The sequence below is a fragment of the Ranitomeya imitator genome, chromosome 4, assembly GCF_032444005.1.
Source record: "Ranitomeya imitator isolate aRanImi1 chromosome 4, aRanImi1.pri, whole genome shotgun sequence".
Lineage (NCBI taxonomy): Eukaryota > Metazoa > Chordata > Amphibia > Anura > Dendrobatidae > Ranitomeya > Ranitomeya imitator.
In genome coordinates this window covers 273,365,067-273,386,276 of record NC_091285.1, presented here as the reverse complement: position 1 = coordinate 273,386,276, position 21,210 = coordinate 273,365,067, and the positions used below count along the sequence as shown (strand labels likewise).

The 21,210-nt window shown below is 44.2% G+C and overlaps 2 protein-coding genes across 2 annotated transcripts in view; both read left to right on the top strand.

Moving 5' to 3' along the window:
- Positions 1-21,210, top strand: part of RAB3IP (RAB3A interacting protein) — a 97,160-nt gene that overhangs the window by 11,330 nt on the left and 64,620 nt on the right. Inside the window, exons 2-4 of the mRNA XM_069764618.1 lie at positions 3,045-3,308; positions 11,105-11,360; positions 12,346-12,441. Of these exons, the coding sequence (XP_069620719.1) occupies positions 3,067-3,308; positions 11,105-11,360; positions 12,346-12,441 (594 nt within the window). The 5' untranslated portion in view covers positions 3,045-3,066. The remainder of the gene's footprint in view (positions 1-3,044; positions 3,309-11,104; positions 11,361-12,345; positions 12,442-21,210) is intronic.
- LOC138675939 (uncharacterized) lies at positions 18,095-20,401 on the top strand. The gene is made up of 2 exons (XM_069764620.1): positions 18,095-19,161; positions 19,313-20,401. The coding sequence occupies exons 1-2, from the start codon at positions 18,815-18,817 to the stop codon at positions 20,196-20,198; spliced, it is 1,233 nt and encodes a 410-aa protein (XP_069620721.1). The 5' UTR covers positions 18,095-18,814; the 3' UTR covers positions 20,199-20,401.

The following is a 21,210-nucleotide window of genomic DNA, read 5'->3' as shown; positions in this document are numbered from 1 at the left end:
ATAAAATAAATATAAAAGAACAATTTTACATTTTACTCAAATATACCTATAAAGCGAAAAATCGGACAAACTGAAAATTTTGCAGTGGTCTCTTAATTTTTGCCAGAGCTGTATATATTAGAGAGAGAGAGAATATTTTTTCCATTGGTTGCCTTTTGGGACTTGATTGAGTGTAATGCTGTAGTGTTGCAGTCTGTTGTATAATTACCGGTTTGCGATCTGTCTGCCGTGACAGCCGATTGCTATCCCGTGACTGGTAGGACCTTAAGCTTTGACAGTAGATGGTTTTGAGTTCTGCCTGTACAGCACGCCTGCTCTATGGAGTGAGCTTTTAGCAGTTGGTGTACACATATGGCACCAAGGGGTTAACAAGTAATAAAACAATTTTTTAGTAGTATAATACTAGTCCTACAGGATACATGAACATCCAGTATTGCTCTTTGACACTCAGCATTGTCCTATCATGCTGTCCTACAGCGTTTGCTGAAAAAGGTACATATATACATGACTTTTTCAGGCACATTCCAGTATTTGAGGCCTATTAAAAAAAAAAAAAACTCCAAAGAATGCATTTCCATGTAAAATCAACTTGCTGTCCATATGTACAATGTTTTTGAATGTTTTTTTTAACTTTCTGTACTTTACAATAAAAGTCAAAGGGAAAACTCAAAAGATGCTTTTATGTCTTTATGAACTTTTTGCCATTTCAGTGAAATAAATACGTAAAACTATAGGGAAATGATAAAAAAAAATATTGAAAAATGATTAGAAAACCCGTAAAAAAGCACCATCTGCCAAAACCATCAGAGCCACTCGGGGAGCCACAAAAAGCATCACAATGGACTCTTCAGGAAGAAAATGCCAGTTTCGCGAAGCATCTTCTGTTTGAACAACTTGGCTACTGGTTTACTGGAGTTTAAAAGATGTTGTGTGAACAACGTGAGTTCTAAGATGGCCAGTGTGATTCATTAGACCCCAACTGCCAGGTCAACCAGTCTGCAACTCCCTGGTGTTGGTGGTGGAAGGGCACGCTCACTCTAACCTCTTTGGACACATGGGATGATGCAGCTATGCGGGTGGACGTGTGTGTCTTGGTCTGCTGTCAGATCACTACTCCCAACGGTAAAAGCTTTTGTATTTGGCATCTGTTGTGCAATGTCCATATGCCTTTGTATTTCTTCTTATATCTTCCCACTAGAAAAGTATTAAAGATGCATGAGAAGCCTTCGTTCCGTGTAACTTTACCCCTGGCCATGACAGAGTCTTGCTTTTCTTTCACAAGGATAATTATCAAAAGTAATTTACTGCAACATGAGAAACCCATTTCCTAGAGCTCACCATACTGAAAGCTAGTTTCATTGCATTGCTGTCTGTCTTCCAGCAACATTTACCCACCATTTGTGGTTCTAGTTCATTTTCTCTTCAAATTATAGTAATGAACCTATTCAGCGTGTTTGTGTTATGGAGAAATTGGTTTTGATTAGGTAGATAGGATTATTTTCTCCTTCGCCTCATTGGGGGACACAGACCGTGTTCTTGCTGTGTCCCCCAATGAATGGCTCGGAGAAAAGGATTTTACGGTGAGTACACAAAAATCCCTATTTCTCCTTCGCCTCATTGGGGGACACAGCAAGAACACGGTCTGTGTCCCCCAATGAATGGCTTGGAGAAAAGGATTTTACGGTGAGTACACAAAAATCCCTATTTCAATGGTATTTGATGTTTCTCTTTCACGACATGTCTGAAATCTGTAGTTTGTGGTTACATTTATGCTGCAGTGTGGGAAATGTGTAACTTTACAAACTTTTCACATTATACAACAATTGTCCCTTCTTATGTACACACAGAGCTGGGAGAAAGTTTTTGTTTTACAGATTTTGTATAAAATGTTTAGATGACAAGTGAACAAGGGAGACTGACAAATTTTCCTTTGTGTAGAATTTTCTTAGTTTGAAAAATGTCCTTGTTCATGGCCGCATCTATCGGTCATTTATTTGTAATAATCTAATGCACTTAAGGGTTCTGCAGAGTGAATGTACGGTAGTTTGAGTTTAGCTTTTGCGCTCACAGTGAAGTAGATGTAATGATGAATATACCGTAGTTGGGTGTTCAGTTCTGTCGCATGTTGGTACTTTTCCATTGAAGGTATTATGACGCTTGCACACCACTAAGTTACTGGTGTAAAGAGCATTACTGTTAAACAGGATAAAGTTGCAAGCAGATAAGCCTTTGCCCTTGAGAAATAGAAATAGATTTATTTTTTTAATTATTCTGTGTGCTATTATGGATGCAGTAACAAAGACTATACCTCACAGCGGTTATCTATTGCTAATATTGCATTGCTACTTGCAGACTGGGGAAACAATACAAGACTGAACGGCCACAGAGGTTTGGATGCCTACTGCAATCCTGTTTCTCCTTGTGTGTTTTTATCCTCCCCACCACACATCAAATAACAAAAAAAGTCATGGAGTCGCTGAACTCTTTAAATATTCTTATATCTTCATTCAATTGCATGCAGGCAGAGACACAGAACTGCTACAAATACAGTATAGGGATTTGGGTTGTATGCTCACTAAATACAAAAAGAAGCGGAGTACAGAGTCCACAATCACTAAAAAAAGTATAATTTTTAATGACCTATTCAATAAATACAACAGACGTTTAATCCAAGAGTATACCATGCATGATTACTAGATTAAATCTGAGACACAAACAATAAAGGTTCAGGTAAGGCTAGTGTGTCCTGACCGAAAATGTAAAGTGCTAGTGCCTTATACTACCCACCTAGGGATAAAGGGGGTTAACGTCAATATATGAAACTCCTCCTGTTGCTCCATGCATATAACATGCTTCCAATTACTATCCCTTCTCCCGAAATTGCGACCCATGCTGGTGATCAGGCACCAAACCTCTCTGCCACCTAACTGGCCCGCTGCCACTATTGAGGAACACTGATCTGACTTTACAGTTTGTTAAAAAAAAAAACCAAAGTCTGTTTGTAGCAGCTATTGACTAATGTGAATTCCCCCTCCTTCCCCCAGGTCCCTGGATGATGCGTTTACTATGGCTAGCGACCCCCTTGAAGGTTTTCATGAAGTAAATCTTGCTTCACCCACAACTCCAGATGTTGGCGTTATCGATATAAAGCCTCAAGAAACTACTACCTCGCCCAACATCATCTACAGACATTTAAGTGTTGGTTCAAGCCCTATTCAACCAAACACATTAAATGCATCAGACCTACCAACACAGCCTGTGTATTCGTCTCCAAGACATTTAAACTGTCGGGATGTTAAAGGAATAAGGTGAGACAACAGACTAACGGCGTTATTGGTTTTCAGACTAAATTGTCCCATAGGCTGGTAGTGATTTTGAATTTCTAAGCATTAGAAGTACGGTGTAGGAGAAATCCGGCACATCCATCCAATAAATGTAAAATGAAAAATCTTTATTTTTAATTTAATTAATAACAAAGGGATTTACTCTGCATATTAAAAACCTGACGCGTTTCTGGTGTAAAAAAAACTCCCTTTGTCATAGTGCCCAGAGTGTTTTTCATAGATCAATGGCATGGTGAGTGCCTTTATTCCCCTCTTTCTATAAATAAGCATTAATGTTGTTTTTATATCATTTCCTTAAATTGTTTACAAGGCTGCAGCAGTTGCATACTGTCTATAGCATGTGACTGGCTGCGGCAGTTACATTGTCTGTAGCATGGGGCTGCTATTTCAGTCTGGCTGCGGCAGTTACATCCTGTGTCTGTAGCATGGGACTGCTATTTCAGTCTGGCTGCGGCAGTTACATTGTGTCTGTAGCATGGGACTGCTATTTCAGTCTGGCTGCGGCAGTTACATCCTGTGTCTGTAGCATGGGACTGCTATTTCAGTCTGGCTGCGGCAGTTACATCCTGTGTCTGTAGCACTGGGCTTCTACTTCAGTCTGGCTTCCGCAGTTACATCCTGTGTCTGTATCATGGGGCTGCTACTTCAGTCTGGCTGCGGCAGTTACATCGTGTCTGTAGCATGGGGCTGCTACTTCAGTCTGGCTGCGGCAGTTACCGTACATTGTGTCTATAGCATGGGACTGCTACTTCAGTCTGACTGTGGCAGTTACATTGTGTCTGTAGCATTGGGCTGCTACTTCAGTCTGGCTGCGGCAGTTACATCCTGTGTCTGTAGCATGGGACTGCTACTTCAGTCTGACTGTGGCAGTTACATTGTGTCTGTAGCATTGGGCTTCTACTTCAGTCTGGCTGCGGCAGTTACATTGTGTCTGTAGCATTGGGCTTCTACTTCAGTCTGGCTGCGGCAGTTACATTGTGTCTGTAGCATTGGGCTTCTACTTCAGTCTGGCTGCGGCAGTTACATTGTGTCTGTAGCATTGGGCTTCTACTTCAGTCTGGCTGCGGCAGTTACATTGTGTCTGTAGCATTGGGCTTCTACTTCAGTCTGGCTGCGGCAGTTACATCCTGTGTCTGTAGCATGGGACTGCTACTTCAGTCTGGCTGCGGCAGTTACATCCTGTGTCTGTAGCATGGGACTGCTACTTCAGTCTGACTGTGGCAGTTACATTGTGTCTGTAGCATTGGGCTTCTACTTCAGTCTGGCTGCGGCAGTTACATCCTGTGTCTGTAGCATGGGACTGCTACTTCAGTCTGGCTGCGGCAGTTACATCCTGTGTCTGTAGCATGGGACTGCTACTTCAGTCTGACTGTGGCAGTTACATTGTGTCTGTAGCATTGGGCTTCTACTTCAGTCTGGCTGCGGCAGTTACATTGTGTCTGTAGCATGGGACTGCTACTTCAGTCTGACTGTGGCAGTTACATTGTGTCTGTAGCATTGGGCTGCTACTTCAGTCTGGCTGCGGCAGTTACATCCTGTGTCTGTAGCATGGGACTGCTACTTCAGTCTGGCTGCGGCAGTTACATCCTGTGTCTGTAGCATGGGGCTGCTACTTCAGTCTGGCTGCGGCAGTTACATTGTGTCTGTAGCATTGGGCTTCTACTTCAGTCTGGCTGCGGCAGTTACATTGTGTCTGTAGCATTGGGCTTCTACTTCAGTCTGGCTGCGGCAGTTACATTGTGTCTGTAGCATTGGGCTTCTACTTCAGTCTGGCTGCGGCAGTTACATCCTGTGTCTGTAGCATGGGACTGCTACTTCAGTCTGGCTGCGGCAGTTACATCCTGTGTCTGTAGCATGGGACTGCTACTTCAGTCTGACTGTGGCAGTTACATTGTGTCTGTAGCATTGGGCTTCTACTTCAGTCTGGCTGCGGCAGTTACATTGTGTCTGTAGCATTGGGCTTCTACTTCAGTCTGGCTGCGGCAGTTACATCCTGTGTCTGTAGCATGGGACTGCTACTTCAGTCTGGCTGCGGCAGTTACATCCTGTGTCTGTAGCATGGGACTGCTACTTCAGTCTGACTGTGGCAGTTACATTGTGTCTGTAGCATTGGGCTTCTACTTCAGTCTGGCTGCGGCAGTTACATTGTGTCTGTAGCATGGGACTGCTACTTCAGTCTGACTGTGGCAGTTACATTGTGTCTTTAGCATTGGGCTGCTACTTCAGTCTGGCTGCGGCAGTTACATCCTGTGTCTGTAGCATGGGACTGCTACTTCAGTCTGGCTGCGGCAGTTACATCCTGTGTCTGTAGCATGGGGCTGCTACTTCAGTCTGGCTGCGGCAGTTACATTGTGTCTGTAGCATTGGGCTTCTACTTCAGTCTGGCTGCGGCAGTTACATTGTGTCTGTAGCATTGGGCTTCTACTTCAGTCTGGCTGCGGCAGTTACATTGTGTCTGTAGCATTGGGCTTCTACTTCAGTCTGGCTGCGGCAGTTACATCCTGTGTCTGTAGCATGGGACTGCTACTTCAGTCTGGCTGCGGCAGTTACATCCTGTGTCTGTAGCATGGGACTGCTACTTCAGTCTGACTGTGGCAGTTACATTGTGTCTGTAGCATTGGGCTTCTACTTCAGTCTGGCTGCGGCAGTTACATTGTGTCTGTAGCATTGGGCTTCTACTTCAGTCTGGCTGCGGCAGTTACATCCTGTGTCTGTAGCATGGGACTGCTACTTCAGTCTGGCTGCGGCAGTTACATCCTGTGTCTGTAGCATGGGACTGCTACTTCAGTCTGACTGTGGCAGTTACATTGTGTCTGTAGCATTGGGCTTCTACTTCAGTCTGGCTGCGGCAGTTACATTGTGTCTGTAGCATGGGACTGCTACTTCAGTCTGGCTGCGGCAGTTACATCCTGTGTCTGTAGCATGGGGCTGCTACTTCAGTCTGGCTTCCGCAGTTACATCCTGTGTCTGTAGCATGGGGCTGCTACTTCAGTCTGGCTGCGGCAGTTACATTGTGTCTGTAGCATTGGGCTTCTACTTCAGTCTGGCTGCGGCAGTTACATTGTGTCTGTAGCATTGGGCTTCTACTTCAGTCTGACTGTGGCAGTTACATTGTGTCTGTAGCATTGGGCTTCTACTTCAGTCTGGCTGCGGCAGTTACCATACATTGTGTCTATAGCATGGGACTGCTACTTCAGTCTGACTGTGGCAGTTACATTGTGTCTGTAGCATTGGGCTGCTACTTCAGTCTGGCTGCGGCAGTTACATCCTGTGTCTGTAGCATGGGACTGCTACTTCAGTCTGACTGTGGCAGTTACATTGTGTCTGTAGCATTGGGCTTCTACTTCAGTCTGGCTGCGGCAGTTACATTGTGTCTGTAGCATTGGGCTTCTACTTCAGTCTGGCTGCGGCAGTTACATTGTGTCTGTAGCATTGGGCTTCTACTTCAGTCTGGCTGCGGCAGTTACATCCTGTGTCTGTAGCATGGGACTGCTACTTCAGTCTGGCTGCGGCAGTTACATCCTGTGTCTGTAGCATGGGACTGCTACTTCAGTCTGACTGTGGCAGTTACATTGTGTCTGTAGCATTGGGCTTCTACTTCAGTCTGGCTGCGGCAGTTACATCCTGTGTCTGTAGCATGGGACTGCTACTTCAGTCTGGCTGCGGCAGTTACATCCTGTGTCTGTAGCATGGGACTGCTACTTCAGTCTGGCTGCGGCAGTTACATCCTGTGTCTGTAGCATGGGACTGCTACTTCAGTCTGACTGTGGCAGTTACATTGTGTCTGTAGCATTGGGCTTCTACTTCAGTCTGGCTGCGGCAGTTACATTGTGTCTGTAGCATGGGACTGCTACTTCAGTCTGACTGTGGCAGTTACATTGTGTCTGTAGCATTGGGCTGCTACTTCAGTCTGGCTGCGGCAGTTACATCCTGTGTCTGTAGCATGGGACTGCTACTTCTGTCTGGCTGCGGCAGTTACATCCTGTGTCTGTAGCATGGGGCTGCTACTTCAGTCTGGCTGCGGCAGTTACATTGTGTCTGTAGCATTGGGCTTCTACTTCAGTCTGGCTGCGGCAGTTACATTGTGTCTGTAGCATTGGGCTTCTACTTCAGTCTGGCTGCGGCAGTTACATTGTGTCTGTAGCATTGGGCTTCTACTTCAGTCTGGCTGCGGCAGTTACATCCTGTGTCTGTAGCATGGGACTGCTACTTCAGTCTGGCTGCGGCAGTTACATCCTGTGTCTGTAGCATGGGACTGCTACTTCAGTCTGACTGTGGCAGTTACATTGTGTCTGTAGCATTGGGCTTCTACTTCAGTCTGGCTGCGGCAGTTACATTGTGTCTGTAGCATTGGGCTTCTACTTCAGTCTGGCTGCGGCAGTTACATCCTGTGTCTGTAGCATGGGACTGCTACTTCAGTCTGGCTGCGGCAGTTACATCCTGTGTCTGTAGCATGGGACTGCTACTTCAGTCTGACTGTGGCAGTTACATTGTGTCTGTAGCATTGGGCTTCTACTTCAGTCTGGCTGCGGCAGTTACATTGTGTCTGTAGCATGGGACTGCTACTTCAGTCTGGCTGCGGCAGTTACATCCTGTGTCTGTAGCATGGGACTGCTACTTCAGTCTGACTGTGGCAGTTACATTGTGTCTGTAGCATTGGGCTGCTACTTCAGTCTGGCTGCGGCAGTTACATCCTGTGTCTGTAGCATGGGACTGCTACTTCAGTCTGGCTGCGGCAGTTACATCCTGTGTCTGTAGCATGGGGCTGCTACTTCAGTCTGGCTGCGGCAGTTACATCCTGTGTCTGTAGCATGGGACTGCTACTTCAGTCTGACTGTGGCAGTTACATTGTGTCTGTAGCATTGGGCTTCTACTTCAGTCTGGCTGCGGCAGTTACATCCTGTGTCTGTAGCATGGGACTGCTACTTCAGTCTGGCTGCGGCAGTTACATCCTGTGTCTGTAGCATGGGACTGCTACTTCAGTCTGACTGTGGCAGTTACATTGTGTCTGTAGCATTGGGCTGCTACTTCAGTCTGGCTGCGGCAGTTACATCCTGTGTCTGTAGCATGGGACTGCTACTTCAGTCTGGCTGCGGCAGTTACATCCTGTGTCTGTAGCATGGGGCTGCTACTTCAGTCTGGCTGCGGCAGTTACATCCTGTGTCTGTAGCATGGGGCTGCTACTTCAGTCTGGCTGCGGCAGTTACATTGTGTCTGTAGCATTGGGCTTCTACTTCAGTCTGGCTGCGGCAGTTACATTGTGTCTGTAGCATTGGGCTTCTACTTCAGTCTGGCTGCGGCAGTTACATCCTGTGTCTGTAGCATGGGACTGCTACTTCAGTCTGGCTGCGGCAGTTACATCCTGTGTCTGTAGCATGGGACTGCTACTTCAGTCTGGCTGCGGCAGTTACATCCTGTGTCTGTAGCATGGGACTGCTACTTCAGTCTGACTGTGGCAGTTACATTGTGTCTGTAGCATTGGGCTTCTACTTCAGTCTGGCTGCGGCAGTTACATTGTGTCTGTAGCATGGGACTGCTACTTCAGTCTGACTGTGGCAGTTACATTGTGTCTGTAGCATTGGGCTGCTACTTCAGTCTGGCTGCGGCAGTTACATCCTGTGTCTGTAGCATGGGACTGCTACTTCAGTCTGGCTGCGGCAGTTACATCCTGTGTCTGTAGCATGGGGCTGCTACTTCAGTCTGGCTGCGGCAGTTACATTGTGTCTGTAGCATTGGGCTTCTACTTCAGTCTGGCTGCGGCAGTTACATCCTGTGTCTGTAGCATGGGACTGCTACTTCAGTCTGGCTGCGGCAGTTACATCCTGTGTCTGTAGCATGGGACTGCTGTTGCAGCCCTGTAAACATGTTGGGAGTGCTGCAGAAATGGCGGCGTTGATGTGGCATGGGATGTATCTAATTCTTACACTGTTTTAACGCAGGGGTGGGGAAACTTATTTTTTCTGCAAGGGCCTTTTGATTATTTATACTATCCTTCGGGGGCCGTATAATTCGCACACAAAGTACATTCTGACACTGGCAGTGGTATCCGTGTCTAATCCGATCATTGCACGCACCTTAATGTTCAGTAGTGAAGATGGCGTGAGCGCACTCACGGAGCAAGAAGAAATTTAAAGAGCCAGCTGCCAACCCAAGCACTGAGGTCCCTGGGAATCTGCCCGGGGGCCAGATAAAAGGTCATTGAGGTCCATAAAGGTTTAAGTATAAAGGCTTTTTTCCCCCCATATTGAGGTTTTTCAATTTTAAATAATTTCCTCTCTAACTTCCTTCCAAATGTAACTATCTTTGTGCAGGCATTCATCAGGAACACTTGTATATTCACGTAACCTGTACAGATTGTTATTTTATAAGAGCTGATCAAAACCTCATATCTACACCAATATTTTATTGGTAAAAACGTCTGCTCCGGGAGCAAAAAATAAGCCCCATAGCCCAAAAAATGAGAACTCTACAGGTCTTGGAAAATGGTGACACAAACCATACAAATGGATTGTTTTCATACAAGTTTACACATTTTTTTCACTACTTAAAATATAAAAAAAGCTATTCATAATTGGTACAGTGGGTACAGAAAGTATTCAGACCCCTTTAAATTTTTCACTTTCATTGCAGCTGTTTGGTAAATTCAAAAAAGTTAATTTTTTTCACTTTAGTGTACACTCTGCACCCCATCTTGACTGAGAAAATACAGAAATGTAGAAATTTTTGCAAATTTTAATAAAAAAGAAAACCGGAAATATCACATGGTCATAAGTATTCAGACCCTTTGCTCAGACGCTCATATGTAAGTCACATGCTGTCCATTTCCTTGTGATCCTCCTTGAGATGGTTCTACTCCTTCATTGGAGGCCAGCTATGAACCCACTATCTGCATACTTATACTGACTGGGAGAGTCATGTTCCCATTTCAGTTTTACCATATAGTGAAATGATAAATAGGAAAAAATAAACAAAAAATAATTGTGGAATTGGCCTTTTTTGGAATTTATTTAGCACTTTCCTCTACGCTATATGGTAAAATCAACGTTGTCATTCAAAAGTACAACTTATCCAGCAAAAACAATGTCTCATTCGGCTATGCCACATATGTCAAACTCTGTCTTGCTGCCAAATGTGACCCAACAGGGTGATTATATTTGTCCCGCAACATCGGCATTGCACTTTAAACTGTATTTGCATCCTGGATTCTTATACAGTTGTGGGCAATGCTTGAGGAGGGAGCGTCCTTCTGCCATCAGTCTCCTTCTGCATCTGATAGCTCAGCGGACGCAATAATATTACAACACTCCCATTGTGCCAAGAGTGGAGTTTGTTTTTTTTTTTTCTTTAATGTGGGGCCCTTTTATGCTGTATGGAGCACTGTGTGAGTGGTGGTCACTAGTGATGCGCAATTGTGCTCGGATAACGTGTTATCTGAGTATCTTGGGCTTGCTCTAATAATTTTTAGAGTCCTGTGGCGGTATGTTTTGCAGCTAATAGACAGCCACAACACATGCGGGGGATTGCCTGTTTGTTATCAGAGCACGTTCCCTCATCACTAGTGGTCACTGGACATGATAAAATGATGCCTGGAATGACATCACAGTGGGAAAAACTTCATATGTTCCCATGCATTAGCAGTTAACTCAGTTATTCTGTGCAATGTGTTTTTTTTTTTTTTTTTTTTTTTTTTGTTTGTTAGGTTTTACAAAAAACTGAGAAAAAAACCATTCTGACATGCAAATATTCTATATCATTTACAGCACTAATCAGACAGATACTTTATCTTGTTCTACCTCGGGATGTCAGACATGTTCTCCCAAACGTGGACGAAGGAAGGACAGCAATCGGGCAGAGCGGGAATTTTTGCAGGGAGCAGTGTTGGATGCGATGGATGGTCCAGATGATATCCTTAATAGGAGTACAGACAGCCTGTACCGTTTACGGAGCCCATCTGTGCTCGAAGTCCGAGAAAAAGGAAATGAGCGACTAAAAGAGGAACTTGCTAAAGCACAAAGAGTACCGTAATCTTAATATGTACATGTACTATTGGTAGCGCTTATTTTAGTTGCTGCATTAAATATCATATTTTTATTGTACATAAATTTATGGCACTTGATCTTGATCCTTATACCAATGCCATTGTAATTTTACGCAGTGCAAATAAGGCCCCTGTGATCTATCAGCAGCAGATCTAGTGCCTGGTTGTCATACATACCTGTGGACACTGGGGAGAAGACAGAAGCTGTTTAATACCACTTCTGTCTTCTCCTTTTGGTGGATACATTGCTAGTGCTGATGATTATCACTATGATTATCACTGATTATCATTATGATTCTGTAGGACCTTGGCGATCACTTGATTACTAGGTTTCTGCTGGTATTGCAATGCTGCTGGGTTTTAGGCCAAGTTTACATTGCATTAAAGCAGCCCGTTCAACCCATAGCGTTGATGGGCTGCGTTAATGCTATAGCATACACGCCATTGCGTTATGCTATGCCGCTAGCGCAGATGATTCACCTGTGCTAGCGGTGACTGAGCCTCAGACGCTGCAGCCCACGTCCGAGGCTCCGTCACTGAATAACAGCACATCGCTAGCGCATGCGTTGGCAATGCGCCCGATAAGGTTTAATGGCAGCGATAACGGACTGCCATAACGCAATGTGAACCCAGCCTTACCGACATCAACTCTGCAAGTTACAGATTTGTTGAACAGCTGAAATTTGTACCTTTAAAATGGTACAGCCCAAAACTGATTTATTACATACTATTAACTTTTGTTTTCTGCAAACAAAATAATCCCTCTTGTATGTATACAAACAGAGCAATCATTATGACTTTGTCAGCACTGTGATCCAAAACAAACAAAAAAAAATCCCTGGGTAGCAAGACCAAAATTTTATGTATCCTAAAAATATGTATTCTCAAAGACCTATTGATGTGTTGCTTCAAAAAAAATCTATGAAATTCAACAGGCTCACCACCACATATTTTTCTTCCCAGGAGCTGAAACTAAAAGATGAAGAATGTGAAAGACTTTCCAAAGTGCGGGACCAACTTGGGCTTGAACTGGAAGAATTGACAGCCAGTCTTTTTGAGGTGGGTAGCTGAAAGTAGCGTTTGGACAAAATGTTATTAAAACATCAGTATCCTCCATGACGGCACACAAGGAGGATGACCCTTGAAATTTGTAAGCGCAGGAACAGAAGTTCAAAAGGGTCCCACTTCAACCTCCCACCATGGTTTCCTGTTACTACAATGGGTCAGGAATAAGACAGTCCTCATGGTCTGTACGGAGAAGGACTTGATGAGCAGCCCCAGGTCAGGAGGTTCTTGTTTTCTTTTCTGTTTCCACTGCCTCTCTTGATCCACATTTCTTCTAGCCGCCCTATGGCTAAAGCAACATGGGGCAGTGGGATAGTGTGTCACTTTTGTGTGCCCATCTCCTGCTCCTGCCTGGATGGGTGTCATTCAAGTGGTGGCTACTTGTTTCCAGTTTCCGTTTAGCTAACTATGAGAAACAACGTACATTCCGGCATTTGATGGGCCATAGTGTGGCGTTGCAGTCTCTTTGTTACTTCCTGTGCATCATTTATCTCCACCTCCCACTGATGATGTTCAGCTACATGTTACATAGATAATGATTTTGGGAATCCCTCCATTCTTGCTTCCCATCCTCCTGAAAAATGTAATCTCTCCCATCCATCAAAAGCCCTGATCATACTAGTGTCAGAGAAAGTAACATTTCTATCTGGTGCTGTTATTCCAGTCCAAATTCAGAAAGGTCAGCTATACTCCATTGAAAGTATTTGGGAAAACTTATCCAAGATAAGGGTTCCCCTCCTTTCTTTAGTCTAGGCCGACTCTTAAACTTTCAAAAATCAGTTCTTGTTACCTCTTTCAAGAAACAATTAGTATGAGTTATTCTAGATTCAAAAACTCAGACTCCTCCCTTCGAAAAACAAAATAATTCATAGAAAAAAGTAAAAAACCTTTTCAATAAAATGTCTCCACAGTATGCTGGGCTATGAAACTTCTAAGGATTCTTTATAGTTTGGATCTTATTGGTGGCTCGAGGAATCTTGCAAAAATGGCACTTTCAAAATTGGAACAAAAAACAGAAGTGTTCCAAAGCTCTTTGAAAGAAGAATATTATCTAAATTGGTCAACTTAATTAAAAAATAAATAAATGTGTGTTATGGTCCTTCCAGAACCAGTCATAACATTTTCATATGTCAGTTGTTGAGGACGGCAAAAAAAAGAGCCAAGTGTGGTTTATCCACGCCAGCAGCAGATGGAACCCCCTGCGGAAGATTCCCTATAATGAGGCAGATGAAGACACTGTGGATGCCGTTTGATCTGTGATTCTGCGGTGTCCATCTTTTTATTAGGCGTGCATAAAAGTGCCGTCAGCCACAGTTTTCTGCACCTATGGGAAAAAAGGGCCACCACTGAACAAAGGCCAGACTGAGTCCAGAGTAACTCTTCTGCCTCATAGTGAGTGCCTCCCTCGGGGGTTTCATCTGAATTGCGTCACTCAAAGAATTAAAGGGAAACTCCAATGTGCATGCTCGGGTAGAGCGCCAGATAAATGTCCAAATTATGTTCCTAATAAAAGCTTTAATGTGATCCACAAAAAAAGCAAGTCCCCACTCGCATCCGTCATCTGTTAATAGAAATGCAGGGTGTTTCTATGTTCATGGAAGCACAAAGGCTCTGGAAACTCGAAATGGGCCTCGCCCCCACCCAAAAGAAATTCAGCAAATTCTGTGCTCCCAAATCCCCCTCCCTTCTGAACCCCAGTGTGCCTAATCCACATTTAGCGTCTGCATGATTGGCATTTCTGTAGCGATGAGAGCCCTCCTAATTTACCAGTGCATGAGCTGGGCACAATGTACGGACGCTACAACATACTGGTCACTACAGTGGCAGTTTGAAATTTTCACCGAGCAAGATCCACTGTTGCTTGTTTCTGGAAAACTTCCATGGAGTCAACAATCATCACAACACCTGTAGATAAATTCCCAAAGGGGAATAATTTCCAAAATAGGATCACTTGGGGGGATTCTGCTCTTCTAGCTCTTAGTGGTTCATTATATGGAGTCCGCAAACTATTCTATAAAATTATGAGCTCCAAGATGCCTCCTGTACCACAGTAACTTCTTGGCCATATGGCGAGACTCTGGAGGGACGGAGCACTATTTGCCAATAGCACTCAGTCCTTCCCGAGTCTCGCTGTATAGCTAAACAGTACTGTACAGTCCCATTTGGGGTATTTCTACATTCAGCAGAAATTGAGACACAAATATTGGTGCCTTTTTTCTCCCGTTTTTCTCTTTTTAAATCTAGGGCTAAAACCAAATTTTGATGGTTAAACTTTAATTTTTTTCTTCTTCATTGTCCAATGGTATAAACTTCTGTGGGCCACCTGAGGGGTCAATGGGATCACTGCACCCCTAGATGAATACATTGAAAAGTATAGTTTGAAAAATGGGGTCTGTTATGGGTGGTTCTGCTGTTCTGTCACCTTAAGATCTCTGCCAATGTGACATGGCGTCCTCAAACCAGTCCAGCAAAATGTGAACTGTGCCTTAAAAACTGGGGGTCCATCTGGACAGCACCATGGAGGATGTGGATTTAATCTGCACTGCCGAATGATTAAAGGTCCAAAATATGTAGCCATTAAACTGTGGATTTATTCAACTCCTTTCAAAGTACAAGATTTTGTGGTGTCCTGATGAAGTCTTCTACTTTGAAACGCATTGAATAAATCCACAGCTTAATGGCTAGATATTCTGGATCTTGAATCTTTCGGCAGCGCAGATTAGGCTGGTTTTAGACTTGCATACAGGAGTCCTGCGGATGGCAGCGTACTTCCTCCCTGGAACCACGCCTATGCCTCTTTGCTTCCTGCGGTGCCCTGCTGTACCTATCTTTATCATTGGGTACGCAGGGACGTACGCTGTTTGCGGCTGCCTCCGCATGCGCCGTTTGAACGCTGCACCGAACGTAACAAAATGCAACATGTTGGCTGCCGTGACGTCACAGTCATGTGACCGCGACGTCATCATAGGTCCTGCTCACCTCAGCCCTGGGATCGGAAGCTGCCACTTGCAATGGAGCAGTCCCGGGAGCGTCGCGAGGAGCGGGAAAGGCGGCAGATGGTGAGTATAGCAGGACTTCAACGGGCCTTCGGAAGGTGAGTGTTTTTTTTATTTATTTTTTTAAGTCTCTATACTACGTGGCTCTGTGCTGGGCAATATACTCCGTGGCTGGGCAATGTACCGTACTACGTGGCTGGGCAATGTACCGTACTACGTGGCTGGGCAATACACTACGTGGACATGCATATTATAGAATACCCGATGCGTTACAATCGGGACACCATCTAGTGAATATATGTAACAATAAACTATATACAGTCAAGGTCAAAAGTATTGACACCCCTGCAATTCTGTCAGATAATACTCATTTTCTTCCTGAAAATGATTGCAATCACAAATTCTTTGGTATTATCTTCATTTAATTTGTCTTAAATGAAAAAACACAAAAAGAATTGTCCTAAAGCCAAATTGGATATAATTCCACACCAAACATGAAAAAGGGGGTGGACAAGTATTAGCACTGTTCGAAAAATTGTGATGCTTCTCTAATTTGTGTAATTAACAGCACCTGTAACTTACCTGTGGCACCTAACAGGTGTTGGCAATAACTAAATCACACTTGCAGCCAGTTGACATGGATTAAAGTTAACTCAACCTCTGTCCTGTGTCCTTGTGTGTACCACATTGAGCATGGAGAAAAGAAAAGACCAAAGAACTGTCTGAGGACTTGAGAAACCAAATTGTGAGGAAGCATGAGCAATCTCAAGGCTACAAGTCCATCTCCAAAGACCTGAATGTTCCTGTGTCTATTGTGCGCAGTGTCATCAAGAAGTTTAAAGCCCATGGCACTGTGGCTAACCTCCCTAGATGTGGACGGAAAAGGCTACTTTCATACTAGCGTCGGCCCGACGTACCGACGCATACTGTGCAAGCGCCGCACAACGGGGGCAGCGGATGCATTTTTCCAGCGCATCCGCTGCCCCATTGTGTGTTGTGGGGAGGTGGGGGCGGAGTTCCGGCCGCGCATGCGCGGTCGGAAATGGCGGACACAACGCAGCAAAAAACGTTACATGTAACGTGTTTTGCTGCCGACAGTCCGCAACAACACAACGCAACCGTCACACGACGGTTGTGACGTGTGGCAAAGCGTCGCTAATGTTAGTCAGTGGAGAAAAAAACGCATCCTGCAAGCAATTTTGCGTTTTTTCTCCTAAACGACGCATTGCGACGTGCAGTGCACGACGCTAGTGTGAAAGTAGCCAAAGAAAAATTGACGAGATTTCAACGCAAGATTGGGCGGATGTTGGATAAAGAACTTCGACTAACATCCAAACAAGTTCAAGCTGCCCTGCAGTCCGAGGGTACAACAGTGTCAACCCGTACTATCCGTCGGCGTCTGAATGAAAAGGGACTGTATGGTAGGAGACCCAGGAAGACCCCACTTCTTACCCCGAGAGATAAAAAAGCCAGGCTGGAGTTTGCCAAAACTTACCTGAAAAAGCCTAAAACGTTTTGGAAGAATGTTCTCTGGTCAGATGAAACAAAAGTAGAGCTTTTTGGGCAAAGGCATCAACATAGAGTTTACAGGAGAAAAAAAGAGGCATTCAAAGAAAAGAACACGGTCCCTATAGTCAAACATGGCGGAGGTTCCCTGATGTTTTGGGGTTGCTTTGCTGCCTCTGGCACTGGACTGCTTGACCGTGTGCATGGCATTATGAAGTCTGAAGACTACCAACAAATTTTGCAGTATAATGTAGGGCCCAATGTGAGAAAGCTGGGTCTCCCTCAGTGGTCATGGGTCTTCCAGCAGGACAATGACCCAAAACACACTTCAAAAAGCACTAGAAAATGGTTTGAGAGAAAGCACTGGAGACTTCTAAGGTGGCCAGCAATGAGTCCAGACCTGAATCCCATAGAACACCTGTGGAGAGATCTAAAAATGGCAGTTTGGAGAAGGCACCCTTCAAATATCAGGGACCTGGAGCAGTTTGCCAAAGAAGAATGGTCTAAAATTCCAACAGAGCATCGTAAGAAACTCAATTGATGGTTACCGGAAGCGGTTGGTTGCAGTGATTTTGGCTAAAGGTTGTGCAACCAAGTATTAGGCTGAGGGTGCCTTTACTTTTGTCTGATCATTTCACACACAACTCAATGGGCCATTGTTTTGCTTTTTGCTTCATTCTCTTTTGTATTTTTTCATTTAAGACAAATTACCGTAAATGAAGATAATAATACCAAAGAATTTGTGATTGCAATCATTTTCAGGAAAAAAAATGAGTATTATCTGACAGAATTGCAGGGGTGTCAATACTTTTGGCCATGACCTGTATATGGTTTATCGTTACTTATATATTCATGTATGTGGTGTGCATAATTGGAGTGGTGCTGTTCTCTTGTTTGTCTATTTGGAGCGCAGATTTTCCTAGAACATTAAAGAAGCCTCAGCTTCTTTAATGAACATCCCTAGTCTTGCCGCGAGTGCTGTGAGCCTTTGTTAGTAGTCTCTAGGGCTTCAGTTGGGGTCAGACCTTTGCACTTGTCCAGCTTGGTCTTTATGTTTTTTATCTTTACACCCTTCTGTGTGTTTGTTAGCTGGCTGACTTCCCTTCGTGTCACCTTGATCTTTGTCGTCAATCTTCTTTTCCAAGGGACATGGACAAGGCAATCTGGATCTGATGAAATACTACTATAACAGCAGACCAAATGAGAGGGAATATATGAAGCGTATGAGGAAACTCTTGATGGATACAAAACCTGCATGTCCACTGACTGAGAAACAACTAGCCAACCAACGTTTCAATGTCATAAAAAGAATGCTATTGTCACAACTCGAGATGGATCAGCTGCTCTGCATATCCACCCTACATGAAGACCTGGAAGAAAAACATGTGCAACCCCCTGAAAATCCTGATCCAATTCTGCAGCTAGAGAGCACTGCAGCTGATCTGAAACAGAAGATCATAGATAAACAAACTAAATACCATCAGTAAGGGTACGTTCACATCAGCGTCATGCGACGCTGCGTCGCCGACGCAACGCACGACGCATCGGAAACGCACGCAAAAACGCAACTTTTATGACGCAAGCGTCTGACGGATGCGTCGTAAAACGCAGCGTTTTCGGTGCGTTTTTGGTGCGTTTTACCAAAAAACGCAGCGTTTTACGACGCATGCGTTGGCAAACACTGATTGGATCTTGAGCCACAATTTAGTGTCTAGACACTAGATAACACCACCAATGAATAGAAGAGGGTGGGTCTAGTGTCTAGACAATCGATAATGTCACCAATGGGTAGATGGGGGTGGGTATTAATGTCATAGTGGTATATATACCCCCGCATACCTTATTTCCAACCATACAGCATCAAGATGGATCGTTCCATGGAGAGTATCTACCTCACTTTTGAGCTGGAATTAGCCCTTGCTATAGCTTATGCTTTTGCCTGTCATGAACAGAGGAGAAGAGACAAACTACGGAGAAGGAGTCGGCGGCGTTTTTGGCTTCACCCTATAGTGGAAGTCCGAGAGAGTCGTGGAGCGTACCATTGTCTTTTTGGCGAATTAAATGAGAACCAGGACAAATACTTAGAATACACCAGGATGACAAAAGACAGCTTTCGATATCTGCTGCGTCTGGTGGAAGGAACCATTTCCAGGCAGGACACGCAGCTCCGTAAATCGATTTCCCCTGAGGAGCGTCTGCTGGTGACTCTACGGTACGTAATGGAATGTGAAGGATTTATATGTTCTAGCCATTTTTTAAATTAACATGTTTTTGTTTTGCGGGGTGGGGGATTGTAATTAAAAATGGAAAATTCATTCATAACAATTAAATTAATTATATTTATTTATTTTTCTTCTTGTCAGTTTCCTGGCTACCGGAGAGACATTGAGATCACTGCATTTCCAGTTTCGGATTGGAGTCTCAACACTGTCGGGTATTATTGCAGACACATGCCGCGCATTGTGGGACAACCTCCGGGAGGAATTTTTGCCCATCCCTACACAAGAAATATGGCATGCCAACGCCCAAAAATTCCACAAAGTTTGTTCTTTCCCTAACTGTATCGGAGCTGTGGATGGGAAGCACATTAGGATTACCAAGCCGTCAAGAAGTGGATCTCTTTTTTATAATTATAAAAAATACTTTTCCACTGTGCTGATGGCAATTGCTGGTGCGGACTGCAGGTTTCTCGCTGTGGACATTGGAGCCTTTGGTCGTGCAAATGATTCACGGACATTTAAGGAGTCTGATATGGGCCAAAGATTGTACAATAACAATTTTAATTTCCCCCATCCACGACCTCTTCCCAACACTGACGGCCCGGACCTGCCATTTGTTGTTGTTGGTGATGAGGCTTTTCAAATGAGTGGCAACCTACTGAAACCGTACTCCAGTCGTGGGTTGGACCGTACCAAAACTATATTTAATTATAGACTGTCCAGGGCCAGAAGAACTGTGGAGTGCGCCTTTGGCATCCTGGTCTCCAAATGGCGTATATTAGGATCCGCTATAAATTTGAAAATTGAGACAGTGGATGAGGTGGTGAAGGCGTGTGTGGTTCTCCACAATTTTATTATTGATAAAGAGAGAGTCAACGTGGAACTCGATGAACACATACAAAATCCATTGCCTGATTATCAAGATCATCCTCTGCGGACAACTGTGGAGATTGCTCATATGAGGGACCAATTTGCTGCATACTTTGTTTCCGATGTTGGCCGTGTTTCATGGCAAGATGAAATGGTCTAATTCTGTATGTTTTATTATGATGTCATGTAAACACTGTTGTGTTCATCATTTAACCATCCTATGTATGGTGATTCTATGGTTATTGTTTTAATGTTCCCTGGATGTATAATGTGTTGTGTTTTCAAATACACTTCTTGAGCCTTTCAGTTTTTAAAAAAAAAAATTTCATACGTTTATACATATTAATAAAATTTAAAAAATCCAAATTTATTGAAATTTATTGAATTTATTGAAAGTACTAATGTGTGTGCCACAAAATTTGTGTGTTTCATAGTATTGAGGCATAACATAATCGGCTCCCACCTTGTCAACCATTTTTAATCCTGCAGACTATTTGCATATGGAACAAGGCTTGACAAGGAGGGAGACGATCATGTTTGCTAAACTCTACAGAGTGAACACTATTGTACTCAGGATGCTATAATACGTCCAGAGTCAAATAGTGGTGACACTGTCAACATTGCTTCCATCTCACCTGAACAATATTCTTAAGGTACATTTAATAAAACTATTATCCACCGATACCGACCAGTGATACGACTGGACCGAGATCGTTGTTTAGTTGTCGCATGGTTGCTGGAGAGCTGTCACACATACAGCTCCCCAGCAACAAAAAAAGAGCAATCTGTGTAATGCCACACTCACGATATTTACTATTGTTAATGTAATGTTAATTACAAAAAAAACCTTAAGGCCCCTTCACATTTAGCGACGCTGCAGCGATACAGACAACGATTCGGATCGCTGCAGCGTCGCTGTTTGGTCGCTGGAGAGCTGTCACACAGACCGCTCTCCAGCGACCAACGATGCCGGTAACCAGGGTAAACATCGGGTAACTAAGCGCAGGGCCGCGCTTAGTAACCCGATGTTTACCCTGGTTACCATGCTAAAAGTAAAAAAAAACAAACACTACATACTTACCTACAGCCGTCTGTCCTCCAGCGCTGCGCTCTGCTTCTCTGCACTCCTCCTGTACTGTCTGTGAGCTGGAAATCAGAGCGGTGACGTCACC